The following is a 21,821-nucleotide window of genomic DNA, read 5'->3' on the forward strand; positions in this document are numbered from 1 at the left end:
GTCGTTCAGGTTTAGCAACTGACTGACCAGAACACTTCATCTCTGAGGCCCCTATTTCCCTCAGCCATAGAAGATCGTCTCCCCCTCCCCATGGGCACAGACATCATAATGGGACCCAGATTGAGCCAAACAAGACAGAAGGGAGCAGGGACAGCCTTCCATTGGACTTCTTCCTTAATTCCTCTACTGTGTCCCCGACATCCCAAAGACGATCCTATCTCTATAAAATGTATATATAGGATCAGGTTGGTTAAGGACAGGAAGTTGGTTTCCTGGTAAATATTATTGTGAAAGGCATTCATTTACATATTTTGCTAATCATCTTCCTGCAGGAGGCCTGTCTCTTCCTCAAACAGGCGTCTGCACAGGCTCAGGAGAGTTCGGCTAAGGAGACAACAAACTAAACCTCCAGGTCTGACACCGCTGTTGGGGGGGGGGCAGCCATGGGAGCTTTCTCTTAGCCAGTCTGAGGGACCTGAAAGGAGGAAGGACTGGCTTGGGTCTCAAATTTTCCTGAGGATTTGCTTGGGTGGTTCGCTGACTCATTCAATATTCACGGAGCTTATTACTGCGTAATTAACTTCGTTAGGCGACTGAGGGGGAAATCACTGGAAATGGCTTTCATCCTTAATTGCACATAATTCTCGGTATTCCTGATACTCCTTTGGGTGGGGGTGGGGTTAAGGAAAAAATGAGAGAGCTGTCCCTGGTAACAATAGTGAATGCTAGAGGCAAAATGTACGTTTGCTGAGAAATCTAGAGACTATATGGAGTGACTGGCCCATCCCAGTCAGGTTTGTTAGTGCTATTTCTGACACGTATGCTGGCAACAGAATCTCCTGACAATGTACCTCATCTTTTGTGAACACACAGCTGTTTATACATAACATTCAATGGATACTCATAAATGGTAAATTGATCATAGCGTGAAAACTTGAAACCTCAGAGCCCATACGTGTCTACCAACAGCTATCACTGAGTTGTTTGTAGTCAGGTATCCACCTGTCCCGGCTTAGTGTCTAGTTGATGGGGAAGGCTTTGTTTGGAAAAAGAAAGAAAGACTACTCAGCAAAAGCAATTTAAGGAAAGCTTGTGTCTCTTTTGTTTCTCACAGAGGGTAGGAAGTCAGGGCAACAGGGGCATGAAATGACTGGCCACAATAAACAGTGGCTACACCATTATGAAGCCCAGAGTTGAATGCCTGTGCTCAGCCTGCTCTTTTCCCTTGATCTCCAGTCCAGTGTGCCCTGCCCATGGTACGTGTCTTAGTTAGGGTGTTACCGCTGTGAACAGACACCATGACTAATGCAAGTCTTATAAAAGACAACATTTAATTGGGGCTGGCTTACAGATTCAGAGGTTCAGTCCCATTATTATCAAGGCAGGAGCATGGCAGCATTTAGGCAGGTATGGTGCAGGAGGATCTGAGAGTTCTACATCTGTATCTGAAGGCTGCTAGTAGAAGACTAACTTATAGGCAGCTAGGGTGAGGGTCTTAAGCCTACACCCACAGTGACACACCTACTCCAACAAGGCCACACTTCTTAATATTTCCACTCCCTGGACCAAACATATACAAACTATCACAGTATGGTATTTTTCACATTACGTATGGTTCTTTCCACCTTAGTTTAACCTCTCTAGAGACTCCCTCATAGCCATGCCCAGAAGTGTGTTTTCTAGGTTGCTCTAAGTACAGTCAAATTGATAACAGAAGAGTCGCTGTCTCTGGGGTCTGAGCTAGGATAGACAACTGGAACCTTCAGAATAAGGCAGCTAATGTGCGCTGCACCAAAGATGGACACAGTGCAGTAACACACTCCAGAAATTGTTAGGTAAATGCAAGTTCTCCTTATCACTTAAGAAAACAATTGTGTTCAACGGAACTTGGGTTGATCTGAACGATCTGATATCCACTGTGAGTGAGGGACTTAGAGGGGCCATCTGGACATTTTTGAAGTATAGATTTTTCAGAAGAGAATCTCTCAAGCCAGAAGCCATACCCTATCTGTTTCCATCTGACCACATCAGTTCTACAGGTTGCTCTGCAGATGCAGTGTCACCTCGCAAGATCCACTTCCCTCACCCCTAAACTACTCTGATAGGCTTTTAAGATTGTTTAGGGATCCTGATGGGAGAGTTAAACAAACTTCAAGCAATCCGTACCAGAACTGGAGAGATGGCTGAGTCAATGGATTGCTTGCAATGTGAGCTTGGTGGCCTGAGGTTCAGTCTCTAGACTACACATGAACAAGCCAGGGATGGAAGCAGTGTGTGTATTCCCAGCACTGGGGAGGCAGAGACATGTGGATCACTGAGACTCTGTAGCCATCCTGGGACACTTGTCAGGTCCCAGGTCAGTAAGAGACGTAGTCTCAAAAGTAGTGGACAGTGTCTAAAACAATGGTTCTCAACTTTCCTAATGCTCCACCCCTTTAATACAATGTCTCATGTTGTGGTGACCTCCAACCATAAAATTATTTTATTGCTCCTTCATGACTGTAAATTTGCTACTGTTATGAATCGCAATGTAAATATCTGATATGCAGGTTATCTGAAACATGACCCTCCCCCAAAGGGGCCATGACCCACACATTCAGAAACAGTCTTCTAAGGAATGAAACACATACCTAACTTGCACACCCTCCCCCACCCAACTGCACACAGACTTGTACCCAAAATCAACAGTAGACGTTGTAAAATCCACTCATTGATATATTTTGAAAACGGGAGAATCAAAATAGACTAGGTTAAATTCATAAACACAAAAAGATATTCAGATATCAGAAAGTGGGCTGCAGGGCTGGAGAGATGGCTCAGTGGTTAAAAGCACTGATTGTTCTTCCAGAGGTCCTGAGTTCAATTCTCAGCAACCCCATGGTGGCTCACAACCATCTATAGCGATATCTGATGCTCTCTTCTGGTGTGTCTGAAGAGAGCAACAGCGTACTCCCATGAAATAAATAGATAAATCTTAAAAAAGAAAGAAAGAAAGGAAGAAAGAAAGAGAAGGAAGGGCAGACAGAAGAGAAGGAAGGAAAGACAGAGAGAGAGAAAAAGGAAGAAAGAAAGAAGAAAGAAAGAAAGGAAGAAAGAAAGAAAGGAAGGAAGGAAGAAAGAAATAAAGAAAGAAAGAAAGAAAGAAAGAGAAAGAAGGAAGGAAAGGTAGACAGAAGAGAAGGAAGGAAAGGCAGAGAGAGAAAGGAAGAAAGAAAGAGAAAAGAAAGGAAGGAAGAGAAAGAAGGAAGGAAGGAAAGGTAGACAGAAGAGAAGGAAGGAAAGGCAGAGAGAGAGAAAAGAAAGGAAAGAAAGAAAGAAAGGAAGGAAGGAAGAAAGAAAGAAAGGAAGAAAGAGGAAGAAAGAGAAAGAAGGAGGGAAAGGAAGAGAGAAAAGAAAGAGAGAGAAAGGAAGGAAAGAAGGAAGGAAGAGAGAAAGAAAGAAAGAAAGAAAGAAAGAAAGAGAGAGAGAGAGAGAGAGAGAGAGAGAAAGAAAGAAAGAAAGAAAGACAGGCAAGCAAACAGACTGGAAAGGTGGATCAGCAGTTAAGACCACACGTTGCTCTCACAGAGGGCCTGGGTTGAGTTTCCAGAATTCACAAGTAGTCACCCACCTGTAACTATAGCTCCAGCAGGCTGATATTCCTAATTGCCCTCCTTAAACACCCCTGCCACCACCCCCACACACACAAACACATGACATTACACACACAGACACACACACAGAAATAAAACTAAAACAGTTTTTAAAAGCCAAGCTCCCTGCAGAAAAGGAGTGAGCAGAAGAGAAAGGGCTGTGTTCTCACCGTGGAGGAGATTTGTTGCTGCTTGCTGATATTTTAGAACAGCTACCATGGGGACTTAAGGCATCCCTGCCTAGCGGCTTGCTTGACTTCAATGTAAATCTATTTTGTTAGACTCTATCCCACCTGTGTCTGTCAGTTTCTCTTGCCTCCTCCCCATGACATTCTGGCTCAGGTTTCTGCCTAACACTCCGAGCCAGTTACTAATAACAGCCCAGTGAGCTTTTCGTCCATGGAGAGCAGATGGTGTTTTTGAAAGGAAGGGCAGCCATTCCCGGGACTTTGGACTTGGCTCCGTTGCACCCCTGAACGGTAAGTGTTGCTTGCGTTTATATTTTTAAGTAGTGTTGACACAGGGAGAGGCGAACGAAACTCTTGTTGCCTCTCATTAGAAATAATGAAGGCTAAAAGTTGCTGACTCCCCAAGCTGGTTTCCACTGCCTGCATTTCAACATCCCTCCCATTAGCCCTTACGAGGCTGATGATAAGGGAGATTAGTGAATCAGAACCCTACTCCTTCCTTTTTGGTTCTGGCTCACAGCAGGAGGAGCAGGTGATTAATAACGCTGGATATAAATTGCTCGGCTGAGCCCTGGGCTTGCAGCTTGACCCATCTCCCTGTGTTTCCTTCTCCAGATAGAATCCCAGTGTTTTGAAAGGGAGTTTTTACTTACAGGAATCCAAGTGGGAGAGCTGGGGGAGGCATGATGCCCTGTTGTTATCCCCTGTTCTGGGTTTGGGGTAGAGGGACCCATCGCATTGCTTACTAGCTTTGTAACCAACGGCCCTGTCTCTGCAGCCTCTTTGACATGGTCACTTCTCAGAGGCCTGAGAAGTAGGTCACTGTGTTTTCTGTCTGGCAAGGGAGGACCCTGGAATTCAGAGAGCCAGATGCCTTGCCCAGTCGTCCTGGGCAAAACTGACACTTGATATCCCAGTCCCTCTTCAAGGCCATATATTAGCATAGCTCTCTGCTTTGGCTGTGTGAGTCTCATTCCTGGGCATGCGTACATTTCTAAATACAAACGTTTTTTGTTGTTGTTTAGAAACTTTTTTTGTTTGGTTGGTTTTGTGAGACAGGGTTTCCCTGTGCAGCCCTGGCTGTACTGGAACTCAGTCGGTAGACCAGGCTGGCCTCAAATTCAGAGATCCACCTGCCTCTGCCTCCTGAGTGCTAGGAGTGACTACATCTGTGTGCCAACACTGCCCAGCATCGGTGTAATCTTGACAGAGGCATTAAAGTGAATCCCAGCGACACAGAAGTGGGCTGGGTAGGAGTGGTTGTGAGGCTGTACACAGGGCCTCAGTCTCTCTGAACCTCAGCTTCCTCACTGGTGAAATTAATTATTACCTATCTTGCAGGGGTTTGGGTATTTGACAATAGTGTAATATAAGTGGCTGTGAGTACTGACAGAAATTTAAATGTCATCTATAAAAATCCTTCATTCAACGGATTTAATCTTGAGAATCATCTGCCATTTCCAGTTCGGTTGCAGAGGCTGCAAACACGATGCTCAATGGGAAATATTAGTCTGAGAAACAAGCTCCTATTAAATGGTGCCACATTTAAAGTCTTTAATGTCTTCGTTTTCAGAATGGTGCATGCCACCATTGTGGGCTATCTCGCTCACCACCCAAGACTTGAAAAGGGCTGCAGCTAGGATCTGTGATGATGGGGCAGTCCTACCCCTGAGCCCCCCGGTCTGGTATACCCAGCACGCCCCTCTCTCCCTTTCTTGTGCCCTTCTGTGGCTCTCTTTGCTTACACAGACTAGAAAGGAAGGTTGTCAGAGAACACTTGCTTTCCACAGTGTGACTCTGGGCCTCCAGGATGGGATCTGTGGTTTGCTCTATAAGCCTACACTGTGCAAAGGTGTATGGAATATCTGCTGTGTACAGCCATGGCCCTGGGCCAGAACAGCCCATAAGCCATTCATGTGGCAGGAGAGTATGGTGATTTTATGAGTAACTCCTATAAGAGAGCAGGCTTCTTCATGATTCAGAACTCCTGGGGGACTCCAACCTCAGTATTTGTAATCTTCATAATAGCTGAATGAACTTAGAAAAAAAAATGGCATAAAGATAAACCTCGCTGGGTTAGGGCGGTGGTGGCAAAATGCTTGGTGCGCATGCGCATGGGTGAGGCCCTGCGCTGACATCTCCAGCATCCACAGAAAACCTGAGTTTGGGAGGCTGAAGAGATGGCTCAGTGGTTAAGATCACTTGCTGCTCTTTCAGAAGACTGGGGTTCAGTTCCTGACACCCCCACGTGATGGCTCACAACCATCTGTAATTTCAGTTCCAGGGATCCAGTGCCCTCTTTTGGCCTCCATGCGCGCTAAGCATGTACTTGGTACACAGACATACATGTAGACAGAACACCCATATGTGGCAGTGGACCATGAAAGGCAGCCTGGCTCTTGGTGGAGCACAGGCTTGAAACCCCATAAAAACGTGTCCATAAATCTCTTAAAAACCATGGATCGCCTCTTTTCATTGGGATCCGCCCTGAGAAGCAATGGAGAAGGCTTTCTCTGAAAGAGTTGGCCGCCTAATCTCCCAGCCACGACCACCAAGCCACACATGCCTACTCCCCTGCGCCGATAAGCCAAGGACTCTTCTCCCCGCGGGACCCAGCCGAAACCCCCCTCCCCCAACCCTACCCTTTCCCCCTCGGTCCAAGAGCCTGAGAACCAGATGGCTCCAGCCTCCTTAGAGGTCCAGGGACCCCTGAGCCAGCTCCAGTGGTCCCCAGGGATCTAAGACTGCACTCCCACATCCCCGGAGAGGTGTTCAGTGGCTTCCCACAGTCTGACACCGATGGGGTAAGCACAGTCAAAACTTACCACGTCCCCCCTCCCAAGCGGCCCGGGTCCTGAGCCGACGCAGGACACACCAAACCCAACACCCATATACACATAATTTTTTAAAATTTAAAGTTGTGTGGTGGGTGGTGCATGCCTGTAACCATAGTGATAAGAGAGCCTGTGGTGAGAAACAGATCCCAGGAGATCACAGGCCAGCCAGACCAGCCAATCAGTGAGTTCTGGGCTCAGTAAGAGACTGTATTTCCAAAATAAATCAAGGTGGACAGTGAAAGAGGAAAACCAGCCACCTGATAGCAACATCTGGCCTCCATACATGCACACACATGTGGATGCATACATGTATGCACACATACATGCACACATGCATACACATATGCATGCATCCATGCACACATATGCATACACATTGGTACATGCTCATAAACCATGTCCGTATATATAACCCCCACATACATGCACACAAAGATATACCTCACCATTCCTTTAGCCACCAAAATAATTGCTGCCCAGTTTCATGCCTTCTCTGAAGGAAATCATGGTTTTGTTTAAACATAAACTGGTCTTCTCCAACCAGGCCTCCTGCATTCTTAGCTAAACTTGCCGCCAAAGAACACCCAGAAGATCCCAGAAATTATACATATGCTGAAAAGCGATTTACAGTAACAGTGGTGGCTCTCAACCTTCCCAGGGCTGCGACCCTTTAATACGAACTGTTGTGCTGATAGCCCAACAACTGCTACTTCATAACTGTAATTTTGCTATTGTTATGAATCATAATGTAAATATCTGTGTTTTCCAATGGCTTCAGGTAACCCCTGTGAAAGGATCACTTAACCCTTAAAGGGGGTCATGACCTACAAGTTGAGATCCACGGGTCTCAAGCTTTTACCAAATGCTTTTTGCATGCTCAGTTTCAAGGATTCTCCACTCTCCTCCCCTCATTCCCAACCCAGGAATGACGCTCATTTGAGCAGCTAAGTCCCGCATAGAAACCCTCACGGCCACTACCATCCAGTCCATTCAAACTCCCATTCATCTTTCTTCAACTCGTCTGAAGGATAGCAGTTGGGAGCTGTTGCATATTGGGGCTCTCTTGCCAAGCCTGGTACAAAGAGTACTGAACCAAGGCTCTGGGCATTTTGCTAGGCCTTGTAAGAGTGTGCTCTCTGTGTCAATCATGGAGAAGGTAGAAACTTAGTGGATGATAACATTTTGACCATTTGGATTGCAGAAGATCCCTAATACCGCTCCCCTATACCTACGTAATTTAAGGGTCAATGTACAGCTTATTTAGTGGTGAGAATGTGGTAGCTAAAACCCTCAGCCTTCAGGAGCCCCAGGAGTAGATGAGGAAGAGGACACTTTTCTTTAAGATTTTTATTTATTTTATATATATGATGAGTACACTGTAGCTGTCTTCAGACACACCAGAAGAGGGCATTGAGCCCCATTACAGATGGTTGTGAACTACCATGTGGTCGCTGGGAAGTGAACTCAGAAGCTCTGGAAGAGCAGTCAGTGCTCTTAACCGGTGAGCCATCTCTCTAGCCCAAGAGGATGCTTTTGTTCCTGAGAACAGAAAAGGTTCATTTGAGGGCCAGGATGCTGACTTTCAAGCATCTGAGACATGCATAGCTATGGGTGGGTGGGAGACACGCATGGCCATAGATGTATGGGGCATGGCAGTGACAAGAGAAGAAAGAAGTACAGGTGGAGTGGGGTATCTTAGGGTTTCTATTCCTGCACAAACATCATGACCAAGAAGCAAGTTGGGGAGGAAAGGATTTATTCAGCTTACACTTTCTCCATTGCTGTTCATCACCAAAGGAAGTCAGGACTGGAACTCAAGCAGATCAGGAAGCAGGAGCTGATGCAGAGGCCATGGAGGGATGTTATTTACTGGCTTGCTTCCCCTGGCTTGCTCAGCTTGCTCTCTTCAGACCCAAGACTACCAGCCCAGGGATGGCACCATCCACAAGGAACCCTCCCCCCTTGATCACTAATTGAGAAGATTCCTTACAGCTGGATCTCACGGAGGCATTTCTTCAAGGGAGGCTCCTTTCTCTGTGATAACTCCAGCTTGTGTCAAGTTGACACAAACCCAGCCAGTACAATTGGGGGAAGAAAATGGGCAGAGATGGTTTGGAATAAGGAGCATTCTTCTCCTGGTTGGGTAGAGAGGAGGGCTGACTTTCAGATGACTCCATGGCTCTGATTATTCATCTCAGTGTTTATTGAGCACAAGGGAGCACGCTAGGCTCTTGGCTTTTGTTATCAGTTCTGAGACGCCACAACGGTTAAGCCTGAGGCTTTGGTGTCCAACAGATTTCTTTCCAGTTCCCAAGTCACAGCTTGTTCAGCATATGACCTTGGATAGACTATTGATCTTCCCTGGGCTTTGGTCTCTCCGACTGAGAGAAGATGGTGTTAATTTCCAACTGCTGGTGTTTCATGAGTCTAACATCAAAGGGTGGAGGGTAAATTAACTCTAGCGGTGAATCAAGACATTCAAGACTCCTGCCAGACAGATGTTTTTGTCTCTGTTTGCCAGATAAAGTAATATCCCTCCTCCAAGGACCAGAGAGTTAGCCAGGAAGGAAACCAGTTCCATCCAGCTCCAGATCCTACTCTCTTGCCTTCTCCTTGTTCACTGCCCAAATGTGGCCAAATATGTCTTTGATTTCAATTGAAGTTTGTCCTATCAAGTTTGTCATGTAGCCCTGACCTGACAGATATTTTCCCATGTCCCTTCGTGGTTTACATTACTTGGAACTTTCTGGTTATATGTTAGCCTAAATCGAAGATGCTGGGCTGGGGTGTGTGTGTGTGTGTGTATGTGTGTATTTGTGTGTGTGTGTGAGAGAGAGGGGGGCGGGAGGAGAGGGAGAGAGAGGATTCTTTACAAATAATGAACTCTGGTGAAACACAGACCAACTATTTTAAATGTTCAAAAGGTGCTAAGCACTTCTGACTCCCAGCTCTGAAAACAATGAGCAGTGACTCTGACCGAGTCTGTACCTCTTGAAACCTCAGGTGTCAAAGGAGAAGATGGTAGGAAAAAAAAAAAAAAAAAAGCTGGCTCTAGCCAGTAGGATTTGCTGAAGGAGGCAGAGGCAGGAGTATCTGGAGTTTGAGGTCAGCCTGGGATACACATTAGCCGGGCGGTGGTGGCGCACACCTTGAATCCCAGCATGTGGGAGGCAGAGGCAGGTGGATTTCTGAGTTTGAGGCCAGCCTGGTGTACAAAGTGAGTTCCAGGACAGCCAAGGCTACAGAGAGAAACCCTGTCTCGGAGAAAAAAAAAAAACTCTTTCTAGCTCTGCAGCTCCTAAACACTTTCAGTACTAATTAATTCTCTTTGCCAGGAGGAGGAGACTCACCTTGACATTATGTCGTAATCAGTAAGCAGGTTACGGCAATCAGGACTATAATCATATTAACAGCACGGGTGATTCCTTTACTTCAAACATCTCCTCTCAACCACGGTGCCTATCTTTACTCGGTATTAGGCTCCCTTCCTGATGAGATTTGACTCTGGGCAACATTGAGTGAGACTTTCCTTAGCCCAGAAAATATAACTTGAGCTGGCAGTTCAGATGTGTATAGAGCATACAAAAATCTATTTACTGTTGAAAGCGCACAGATTTTCAGTTAATTCCCAAATCACTTAAATTCGGGCCCCTCAGTTACTTCAAATATAAACAACCTCGGGTCCTAACAGTCCTGTGCCCAATGTCTGTGACCTGCCAGCAACTCGACTCAGCTCCCCCATTACAAGCAAGCATTGAAAAAAAAAAAAAAAGAGCAAAGCCATCTTGTCAGAACATTCATAGAATCCGTCAAGTTCAAGAAGAGAATGTTAATGAACAGAACCCTTGCTGGAGCGCAAAGCACTTTCCAAAGTGACAAGCTGAAAGTGCTCAGCTTTGAGGTCTCCTTGTTGAAAGAGTTTTCTGAGAAAATTAGTCCATGTTTTTCTCATTGTGCTTTCCATTTGAACAAGACCATTGAGACTTCCAAGAATGCATCTATTCTAAACATAATTATAAGTCAATGCTTTTTGAAAACCAGTTAGTGTCGCTGACTTGTCGGGCCTCTCACCCAGCCCCACCTTCCAGGAACCTGAACCTGCTGCCTACGGGATCATGCAGGTGACTGACAGATGGGACCGGGCAGCTGACAGGTGGAGCCAGGCAGGTGACTGACAGATAGGGCCATTCAGGTGACAGGTGAGGACAGGCAGGTGACATCTATTATATGGCATGACTTGTGATATGTCTGATAAATGCAAGCACAGTTCTGCCTGAGCTCAGGGCGGATCTCAGAAGAAGCAATGCTCAGTCTCAGGGTGATTAAGAGTCTTGACAGTTTTGTGTATTTAGTTCTGAAGGACTCTGCAGGGGATTGATTCGCTGAAGGGCCACATGCTAGTCTGTAGCCAATTCTTGCTACTGTGCATTAAATGTTGACTTTCTAGACACAGGTATCCATGGAATTCTCTCACCATCCTAAAAGAAAGATGCTCTCATCATCTTACGTTGCAAACATGTTAGCTGATAGCAGGGAGTCAGTGAGTGGCTGAGGTCCCACGGTAACCAGTAGATCTGATGTTCAAATCTTGCCGGTCTGAATTCAGGTCTCGAAACCACCATAACCTACCATCATTCCCTTATGGCTAGTGAATGTTCAGGAGAGGACCAAGGAGGAAAACAATCAGTTATAAGGGACAATAGATACAGATTAACATATACTGCAATGGGAGGCATATTCATGAATCCTACCGTTTGGGAGGTAAGGGAAGATTGTCACTTTAAGGCCAGCTTGGATCACATTTAAAGTCCAAGACAAGTCTGGACAGCAAGGTGAGACCAAGCCAAACAAAACAATTCACCGTCAGACTTCCTCGTGAGACTGTGCTTTTGATCCTGTGGTCTGGGGAATGTCCCACTGGCTGAGGGCAGATTTCCTAAAGTGAAACAACTATTCGCTGCTGTTAGACTATGCTGGAGAGGGTTGGCAAGGTGGCTCAGCGGGTAAGAGCACTGACTGTTCTTCCGAAGGTCCTGAGTTCAAATCCCAGCAACCACATGGTGGCTCACAACCACCCGTAATGAGATCTGACGCCCTCTTCTGGTGCGTCTGAAGACAGCCACGGTGTACTTATTTATAATAATAAACAAATCTTTGGGCCAGAGGGAGCGGGGTTGAAGGGAGCGAGCAGAGGTCCTAAATTCAACTCCCAACTACCACATGAAGGCTCATGTAACCACATGTAACAGCTACAGTGTACTCATATACATAAAATAAATAAATCTTAAAAAGAAAAGAGAGAGAGAATATTCTGGAAAAATCAGGGTTGTCAGGCTCCCAGTGCGCACCATCATCCCACGGGCCATTCTCATATGGATGGAGCGGAACCTGCTCCGGCCAGGGAACTCGCCTATTAGCGTCATCCCGCACGACCAGGGTGCCCTGCAATTACAACCTGTCCTGAAACAACTTCTCTCTCTTTTTTGGGGGGAGGGGGGTTTTCGAGACAGGGTTTCTCTGTATAGTCCTGGCTGTCCTGGAACTCACTTTGTAGACCAGGCTGGCCTCGAACTCAGAAATCTGCCTGCCTCTGCCTCCCGAGTTCAACTTCTCATCCAAAAGCACTACCCAGGCTTGCAAGTGTGGCATCCGGAAGGGAGAGTTCTGGGTGTGTCTGGATCCACCCCCAGGAGGCTGGCAGCTGCGGGCCACTCAGTTTGCTGGAACTGCCCACAGGACACGGGAAGGGCCCACCTCCCCGCAGACTTACTGCAGTGTATTTTTCAGTGGTCTCGCTCTGCAACATGCGTCTGAAGGGAACTTCTGTGAATATTATCTTAACCGTTAGATGTTGATAAAGAGGTTTGTCCAAAAATAAAAAAAAAAATTTTTTTTAAAGCGTGACTTTCGTGTTTAAGACTCTTCACTGAATCCAAGGAAAACCATTTTCATTTGATTGTAAAAGAGACTCACAAAGCACGCTCTGTCCTTTGCCTTGACTGAAAAGAAAAAAAAGAGAAAAAATCCACACCTAAGGGAAGGGAAAGTGTAAGAGAACTAGAAAAGAACTTGTTAGATCTAGTGGGGAAACCCCCACCCATTTCCCGATTCGGCGTGCACCCAAAAAATCAGGAAGGACCATCTCTTGATGTAATTACATGAGGACGTTTAATTACGGAGCTCCAGACCGACATGCATCCCACACAGGAGATAACGGATGTCTGCCACTGAGGCTTGAAAGCTAGGGGTTTTTATGGGGTAAGGGGCTTAGGGGTGTGAAATTCAGCATAGCTACACACTATTGGCTTATTCAAACATTAACAGAAAGATTACAAAGATCAGGACTTTGTTCTGTGGGCTGGGGGCTTATCTTTGTTCACATAGCAACCAGTTGATGGCGTCAAGGGGCAATAGACAGAGGGGAGGTTCCAGCCAGGTGGTGTTGACTCAGATAATATAGCCCTGCTGGTCCTTGCATACCTTTTCATCTTTACAGTCAAGATGTTCTTAGGAATGCCTTAACAATAGCCCTGCCCTGGCATGCCTGGGGGCTGTTCTGCTTTGTTCTCAGTCCCAGGCCGGGGCAGTGGGCTCCTAAACAACTCACAAGTTACAATATTTTATCTTCCTTCAAACTACAAATGCTGTTGTGTAATAGAAGGTTTTTGTTTGCTTGCTTTTTTTTTTTTTTTCTTTGCTGGGGGACCAAAGCAGTTAGAAAATACACTATACTTGTGGTCTGGTCCCAGGAGTCAGTATTTATTTCCATATGGCAGGGGCTATTTCATCTCCCTGCCATCACCCCTTCCCCTACCTGAGTTTTCTGGTTGGGCCTCAGGAGGAGAGGATGCACATAGTCCTGCTGAGGCTAGATCTCCCGGGTGGGGGGTAGGGGTGGTACCCAAGGGGGCTTTCCATTCTCTGAGGAGAACAGGAGGAAGGGGTGATGGAGGGAGGTGTAAGTGAGGGTGAGACTGGGAGGAGAGGGGGGAGGGGGCCTGTGATTGGGATGTAAAGTGAATTAAAAAAGAATTATTGAAAAAGAGAAAAAGGTATCCATTGTCTTAGAAGCAAGCAAGGGCTTGCAATCGGAGAGCAGCAGGAAAGAGCAGAAAACTAAGCATGGGAACCAAGACCTGTATCCTTTCTCTACATCTCACTCTGAGGATGATGCTTCCTGTCGAGCTGTCCGGCCAACAAACGAGCCTGGAGATGAATGACATTCTTTGTACCAATATCTTGACGGAGTCAAAGAGAAACTTTGAAGTTTATAAGACTGGATGCTAACATCTATTCTGTTTCTAATATAACAGTCTATAAGATGCTTCACAGACTCCCCTGGCCTCTGAAAACGGGGAACAGACCAGCAGAAGCATCCGTGTGGGAGGAGGGGTTATATTTTTGTGCTTCCGTGTGAAATGAACTTGACCCCAACTAACCTAGTGTGTCCCGCCAGAAATCAAAGGTCCTGTCTCGTGATTTTTTTTTTTTGAAACGGATTTGTGATAAGAACAAGGTCTGGGTAGGTTGATAAGACATGCTGCAAAAATACACATGCTCACATAAGTCAACAAGTTTAAAAAAAAAAAAAAACCTCATGGATTGAAAACAACAACTAGGAAATGCTTTTCCTGAAAATGGACGCTACTAAATAGCTTACCACCCAGGAATACGCATTATATTTCAAAGTAGAAAAAAAATAATATTGGAGGATCATGATATTCAAATGTTTTAATCCACAGTAAAACCTACGTGTGTTTACACTGGCACAGTGGCTGCTGGGACAACATTGGGACATCCTTCTACTGAAGATTCAGATCTAGAAACCAAGGGGAAGAGACAAACAGGACACAGCCAAGTTCCCGTTCGTCATGGTGCTTTGGATGAAACGGGAACATGTCTGCTTCCCCTAAACCATCTTATCAATGATATATCTTCATGAGAAAATTTTAAGGAAAAAAAAATCATGTTCTTTGGGTTCCTATTCATTATAAGGACAGCTTTAACCAAACCGGTCACTGTAGATGACTTTTAATTTAATAAATAGAGCAGGGAAAAGGCTGTCAGCAACATGACCTTTTCTGGTTACCTAAGATTGTAAGACCAAGAGCCTTCTGACTAAAAGGGCCTGAGAAGTGGAAGCAGCAGGGGAGATGGGAATCTCGCACAGGCCTCCCACCCAGCCACAGATGTGCTGACCGCTGTCAGCATGCATATTTGTTTCATGCCTCTTTCCCCAATATCAATACTTCATCGTGGATACAGAAGAACTTACAAACCTCATATGTACAGTGTTTCCTTATTTCTTTTGAGGAGATTGATTTTGTTTTGTTTCCACTTTAGACTTAGAGAAGAGGTCTAGCTATATAGCCCAGGCTGGGCTGGAGCCTACTATGTAGCCCAAACTAACCTCAGATTCACGATTTTCCTTCCCCAGCCTGCTGAGATGACAGGCACATGCCATACCACACTCTATGTACAGGCTAACACAGGGTTTGAAGGTAATTGTGGATGTATTGACAAGAAATGAAACCTGGCTGGAGGCTCTTTCCTGTCCCCCTTAGTCACCTCTGCCCTGTGATGGGTGACGTTGATCTTTTTAACAGGACTGCATTTGGAACCACCCTGGGAACATACCTCTGGATGTATATTGGAGGATGCTTTCCAAGAGGTTTAACTGAGGAGAGGTGACCCACCCTGAATAGGAATGGCCATAGCCCATGGAGTGAATGCAAAGGAGAAGTGAATTGAAGACCAGGATTCATCTCTCTTTGCTTCTTGACTGCAGTTGCAGTGTGACCAGCTGCTTCAGGCTCCTGCTTCATCACGAGGGACTGTATCCCCTCAGACCATGAGCTCAGATAAACCCTGCCCCCTCAGATAAACCCCACCTCCTCAGGTTGCTTCTTGTCACATACATTGTTCCAAGGAGAACATTAATTCAGTATCCATTCCGTTCTTCATCCATTGCCCTTTAACCCATTACTGTCCGTGCATGTAGTCAATAGGACACAGAGCCCAAACATTCTACCTTATGTAAATGTCTTCAAGTTGATGCTGAGTGTTTGCTTTTGTGCCTTGCTTAGTGAGATTCGATTTTGTCTGTGTAAGGTCCATCCTAGTTTTACCTATTGCTGTTGTTTAAATTTTCTATCATAGTATGACATTCCATTTTAGATCGAGGCTACCACTTACCTCTGTCCCCCAAGCTGTAGGGAGCACAGAGAGCCCTGAGTGGATGTGTACTGTTGACATGAATGTGGCCATGTCAAGGACCCCAGAGCCTCAGACTTTTGAAAAAAAAATGACCACCACAGTGCACAAAGGTTAATTCCATGGTTGAGGGGTATAGCAGCCATATTTATAGCCTAGTTGTTGTTGTTGTTGTTATAAATCTACCCCATTATTTTCTACTCTGTAAAGTTCATAATATTTAAATACCAACCCTGTAGTCTTGGGAGCTGTAATCTCTTACATAGAGATGTATTTATATTATTCAGTAAAGGTATTGAAACATTTGTTCAACTACAATTTCAAAGAAATTGTTTCCTTAGAAAGTATACTGGAAGTTTGCCCTACAAGGAAAATCCTTGAGTTTGGTTTAATACTTCTGTTAAGATTTTAGTTTTTAAGCCACCTAATTCTGTCTTAAAATAAATTGGAACTGTCCTGTTCTCCCTTCTTCAACAGCCTTCCATGTGTTCTTTAAAGCCCTGTAGCTGTTTCCAGAGCAGGGCGATGTGCCTCTGTTTGCTGGACTACTTTGGAGTCCAATTAAACCTTCGATCTGCTTTGAGGCAGGAACCAAGGTTGCTAGGAGAACACCTGTGCCCCCAGCACTTTGGTCCAGCAAGGGCAGGAGAGGAGAGCTGGAAACTGGTAGAGCTGTGCTACCTGCTACCTCCTGAGGCTCTCAGGTGAGAACCGGTTTCTCTTGCCATCCCTGTCTCCACTACTTCTCTGTTGCTCTTATTTTCCTGCTTTTGGAGAGTGTCTTAGTTAGGGTTTCCATTTCTGTGAAGAGACGCTGTGACCATGGCAACTCTTATAAAGGACAACATTTAATTGGGGCTGGCTTTCAGGTTCAGAGGTTCAGTCCATTATCAAGGCAGGAAGCATGACAGCGTCTAGGCAGGCGTGGTGCAGGAGGAGCTGAGAGTTCTACATCTTCATCCAAAGGAAATCAGGTACAGACTGTCTCATCCACACTGGGTGGAGCTTCAAAGCCCATGCCCACAGTGACACACTTCCTTCAACAAGGCCACACCTCCCAATAGTGCCACTCCCTGGGCCAAGCATATTCAAACCACCACAGAGAGAATGGAAAGGACCCCAAGGGCGCTATAACTGAGGGCGCCAAGACTGAAGGCTGAAGCTACAGGATGGAAGGAAGGTTGCTTACCAACCTGTGTGTCATTCCTGAGCTCCCCCACTTCCCCTCCCCCTCTCTCTCCCCCTCCCCTTTGGCTGAACCCAGGCAAAAAGAGTTGTTGAGTGTAGAAAAGACTCTAGGAACTTGCTTTGCAGTGGTTGTTGTGAGATTGGAGAATGGAGCCAGTTGTTACAGAAAGCAATGAAGATTTCCTCAAAGTGGGAGGACATTTGAGCAGTCTTCCTCTGTCTCTCTTAGCCCTCACCTTGCATTTTCTCTGTTTGAGTGAAGAATGTCAGATGCAGTGGTTCACAGTGCAAATCTTGCCACCTTGTTAAGTAAGGTATCCGTGGTCATTTAAGAGGATATACATACAGACTCTCAGTTGAAGGCTTGGGAAAGGGTCCATTTACCTGCTCATTTTCTGGAAAGGAAGTTAAGAATGCTGTTAACCCCCTACTAGACAGTTCAGTTAAAAAGTTCTTGCCAGGGGCTGGAGAGGTGGCTCAGTGGTTAAGAGCACTGACTGCTCTTCCAAAGGTCCCGAGTTCAAATCCCAGCAACCACATGGTGACTCACAACCATCTGTAACGAGATCTGACACCCTCTTCTGGTGTGTCTGAAGACAACTACAGTATACTTACATATAATAAATAAATAAACATATAAATTTTTAAAAAAAAAAGTTTCTGCAATGTGGAAAGCCAATCACAGATTAGGGGTGCTTAAGATTCCAGCTGTTCAAAACAAAACAAAATAAAATAAAAGTTTCTACAACCCAGAGACATGGAGGAAGGTATGTTTGGTGATGTTCTACTCAGTGGCCAGAACACGGAAGAGTGGTCCTGAGGAAAGTTAGAGAAGTCAGGAAGACCCTGTGTCATTCATCACTGAAGGATACTGTCATGACTTGAATCTCCTGTGACTTCATATGCTTCTTTCATGGGAGCTCCATTTGGCAAGGTAGACAGCTAAAAAGAGAATGATCATGGTGGAAGTCTCTTGACCCATTCCTTGTAGAAAGAAAGGCAAGTTTAACACATGGAAAAACAAATGACTGGAGATGGCTGTGGTGGTTTTTATATGCTTAGCCCTGGGAGTAACTCTTTTAGTAGGTGTGGCCCCCTTGGAGTGGGTGTGTCCTTGTTGGAGTAGGTGTGTCACCGTGGGTGTGGGCTTTAAGACCCTTGTCCTAGCTGCCTGGAAGCCAGTCTTCTCCTAGCTGCCTTCATACAAGAGGTGGCACTCTCAGCTCCTCCAGTACCATGCCTGCCTGGACACTGCCATGTTCCCTGCCTTGATGATATTGGACTGAACCTCTGAACCTGTAAGCCAGCCCCAATTAAATCCCGTCCTTGGTTGTGCTGTCTGTTCAGAGCAGTAAACTAAGAGCAAATACTGCTATTGCAGAGGACCAGAGTTCAGTTCCCAGCACGACATCAGGTGCTTCACAACTGTGTGTAACCTTAGCTACTACTGGGGATCCAAATCTTTCTTTGGCCTCTGAGGATACTGCCCTCATGTTCAGATACCCAAACACAGACATGCATAAATTAAAAATCAATAATAACAATAATAAAGCTAATGACTATGGCATAAAGTCGCCAAAGTGAGTTAAAATCTCTTAGTTTGCTGATTGGCTGTAAATAGATGGAACATTCCCTGGAAGGCTTGTCTTCACCCAAAGAAATAAGGCATCGACACGTGCTTCCTGCACGACGCTTACTGCCCTCATCCTGTTTTCTAGGGAGCAGGAGAATCTGAACATGAGTGGCAAGAGCTGGGTACTGATCTCTACGACTTCGCCCCAGAGCCTGGAAGATGAGATTCTGGGACGGCTTCTGAAAATTCTCTTCGTTTTGTTCGTTGACTTAATGTCCATTATGTATGTCGTCATAACGTCCTAGCAACCTGACTTCCTTTACTCCGTGTGTAAATTTCAAACCAAATGCCAGCAAATAAAGATCTACATTTTAATCTGATGTGTGGCATGGAGTTGGATCACATCGCCCATTTATTCTAGAAACTAGACACGCGATAAATAAGTTTCTTAGTTCATTACCGTTTTCCAAATAGGATTCACCTAAATTGAAGTGGGATTTCTTTCTGTTGTGCAGCCTTCACACAGTTACAAGGAAAACCATTAGCCAGGCATGGTAGTGCACATCCTTAATCATAGCACTTAGGAGGAGGAGACAGAGACAGGGGGATTTCTGTGAGTTAAAAGCTAGCCTGGTCTACGTAGTGAGTTCCAGGACACGCAGTGCTTCATAGGGAGACTTAGTCTCACTCCAGCCCCAACCCCCAAAAAGAATAAAATATTCATTTTTTTCTTTAAATGTTATTGTTATTCAGAATACAGAGTAAACCTGGTAGGTAAAATTACAAGTGAAGTTGTATTTATAAGGATTTATATGGTTCTATTTGGGGTGTGTGTGCATGGGTGTGGGCAGTGGGCACACTGAGCCTGGAACCCAGATGCTAGCTGGAGGAGTTTTGCTCTATCCCCATCTTGTGTTTTTGAGACAGTATCTCTCATTGATCCTGGGTGCTCCCTCTTTTGCTAATCTGACTACTCAGAGAGTTGTCCAGGGTCCTCTGGTTTTCACCCCCTCCCCCCAACACTGGGATCATAGACATGTCTACTATGTGGGTCCTGGCATCTTAGATTCTCATGTTTGCACAGCAAGCCATTTAACATTGAATCTTCTTCCTGGGCCCTATATGATGGTTTGAGTGAGAAATATGTCCCCGAGGCCTGGGAATTGGAACACTTAGTACCCAGTTGGTGGCACTGGTTTCTGGGGTTGCCAAGGGTAATATACAGAATTTCTCCCAGCTTTGCCTCTGCTCTCTGAAGATCTTCGTGGTCTTACTTGAAGATTTTAAAGATCTTTATTTGATCTCTTAGCTTCTTTCTCCCATCGCTTATACCTGCCTGCTGTCCTGTCACCCATGATGGCTTAAAGCAAGCCAACCCTTCCTCCTGTAAGTTGCCTTGACTGTGGTATGCACCACTCTGGTTTGTTGCTGTATTTATCATTGTGCTGTATATTGTACAAAAGAAATAGTTTGTCATTAATTATTTTAAAAACAACAAGCTTTAGCTTAACATCCCAGAAGTATCGCCGTTCTGTGCAAATATAACAACAAACTAGATCCATTAAAAAAAGAGATAAGCCGGGCATGGTACCGCATGCCTTTAATCCCAGCACTTGGGAGGCAGAGGCAGGCGAATTTCTGAGTTCAAGACCAGCCTGGTCTACAGAGTGAGTTCCAGGATGGCCAGGGCTACACAGAGAAACCCTGTCTCAAAAAAAAACAAAACAAAACCAAACCAAAAAAAAAAAAAAGAGAGAGAGAGAGAGCGATAAATCCACACACTCTTACACATACTTATGAATGTATAGGAAAATTGTTTTTCTTAACACTGTACAATTAAATAAGAAATATTTCTTCCAACCTATACAGAAGGGCTAGGATTAGAAATTCTTTAGGGGAGCTGGGGCACCCTTTTGATCCTAGCATTCAGGAGGCAGAGGCAGATCTCTGTGAGTTCGGGGCCAGTCTGGTCTACAGAGTGAGCTTCAGGACAGCCTGGTCTACAGAGTGAGTTCCAGGGCTACACAGTGAAATGCTGTCTTGAAAAAAACAAAACAAAACAAAGCTCAACAGAATAAAAGAGAAATGCTAGAGAGAGAGAGAGAAAGAGAGAGAGAGAGAGAGACCAATGAAGAAAGCGAGTCTCGAAGTATGCGTGCGTTCCAACCTGAGACCAAAGCAAGGACAGAGCAAGGCAAAGCCTTCATCCACAATATCACATTCCCTCCAATAGTATAATAAAAGTACATTAATAAGGTAAGCTTGCTAAAACCCAATCTGTGCTTGTTTTTTGTTTTTTGTCTGTCTGTTTGTTTGTTTGTTTTTTCCCATACTGCTCCACTCTGGTCTGTTGCTGTATTTATTATTGCCCTGATCTATTGTCCCACTGCCCATTTGAAAATTCTTCATCAAGAAGAAAGATGAAATTTACCCCTATTCCGTGTCCCATCTGGCAATGCATTCTTTTTCCCTGTTTTCTTAACTCCCACATTTTCTAACCATTGGTGTTAAATTATAACCACTAAGTTGCTTTTTAAAAGCTTTTGAAAAAACAAAGGTCTGTCCTTTAGATCCGATGTTGTTGCTGTTGTTTTGGGTGTTGTTGTTGTTGTTATTAGATACACATCCTTAACCAAACTGTGATTTCTTCCAAGGCCTGGCTGTCCTCTGGATTTGGTCCAGTCTTTAATTCAAAGTGTCTTAAGAGGCCTAACGAAGTATGAAAGGAATTGGACCTTTGAGACATCATGCTCTACCCCCCACCTCTTACCTAAACTTTCTGGGATGTTGGATGTTTAACCTGGGGATAAATAGGGTCAAACTGAGCGTAAAATGAAAACTTAAAAGGTCTGAATTTTTCTCAAAACCATATTTTCAGAACTCTTTATATAAGGTTTCTTCCTGCATATAAAGCCTGCATCTGTGTATAAAGGGCCTCTTGCATATAAGGGCTGCTTTGGTCTTCTGCATATGAGGGCTCCTGAATATGAGGGCTCTTCGAAATATAAGTTTCCTCACCCTATCTATCTGGGGTTCCTCAGAGCCTCTATCAGGTCACTGACAGCTAAGTAAAGCTGTGCCTATGTTCAAGCACCGATGCCCTATCCCTGGGATCACCTCTGCTGTAGGCTATTTGTTAAGGTTTGATTACCCAGGTCTCAGCTTCTGTCCTGAGGTATATGTAAGTTCC

General features: G+C 45.1%; 1 protein-coding gene across 3 annotated transcripts; it reads left to right on the top strand.

Annotated features, from left to right (window-relative positions):
* The first annotated feature begins 4,015 nt into the window (after nt 1-4,015).
* Nucleotides 4,016-19,011, top strand: Mrln (myoregulin). 3 transcript variants are annotated; one of them, XM_021173546.1, is made up of 3 exons: nt 4,016-4,111; nt 16,459-16,574; nt 18,777-19,011. In XM_021173546.1, exon 3 carries the CDS (start codon nt 18,796-18,798, stop codon nt 18,934-18,936), a length of 141 nt encoding a protein of 46 aa, XP_021029205.1. In that variant the 5' UTR covers nt 4,016-4,111; nt 16,459-16,574; nt 18,777-18,795; the 3' UTR covers nt 18,937-19,011. The 3 variants fall into 3 exon arrangements, with proteins under 3 accessions (XP_021029205.1, XP_029338039.1, XP_029338038.1); XM_029482178.1 differs by having other exon boundaries at nt 4,054-4,111; nt 16,348-16,574; XM_029482179.1 differs by lacking the exon at nt 16,459-16,574 and having other exon boundaries at nt 4,038-4,111.
* The last annotated feature ends 2,810 nt before the right edge of the window (nt 19,012-21,821 follow it).

Source organism: Mus caroli, chromosome 10 (assembly GCF_900094665.2).
Source record: "Mus caroli chromosome 10, CAROLI_EIJ_v1.1, whole genome shotgun sequence".
Taxonomy (NCBI): Eukaryota; Metazoa; Chordata; class Mammalia; order Rodentia; family Muridae; genus Mus; species Mus caroli.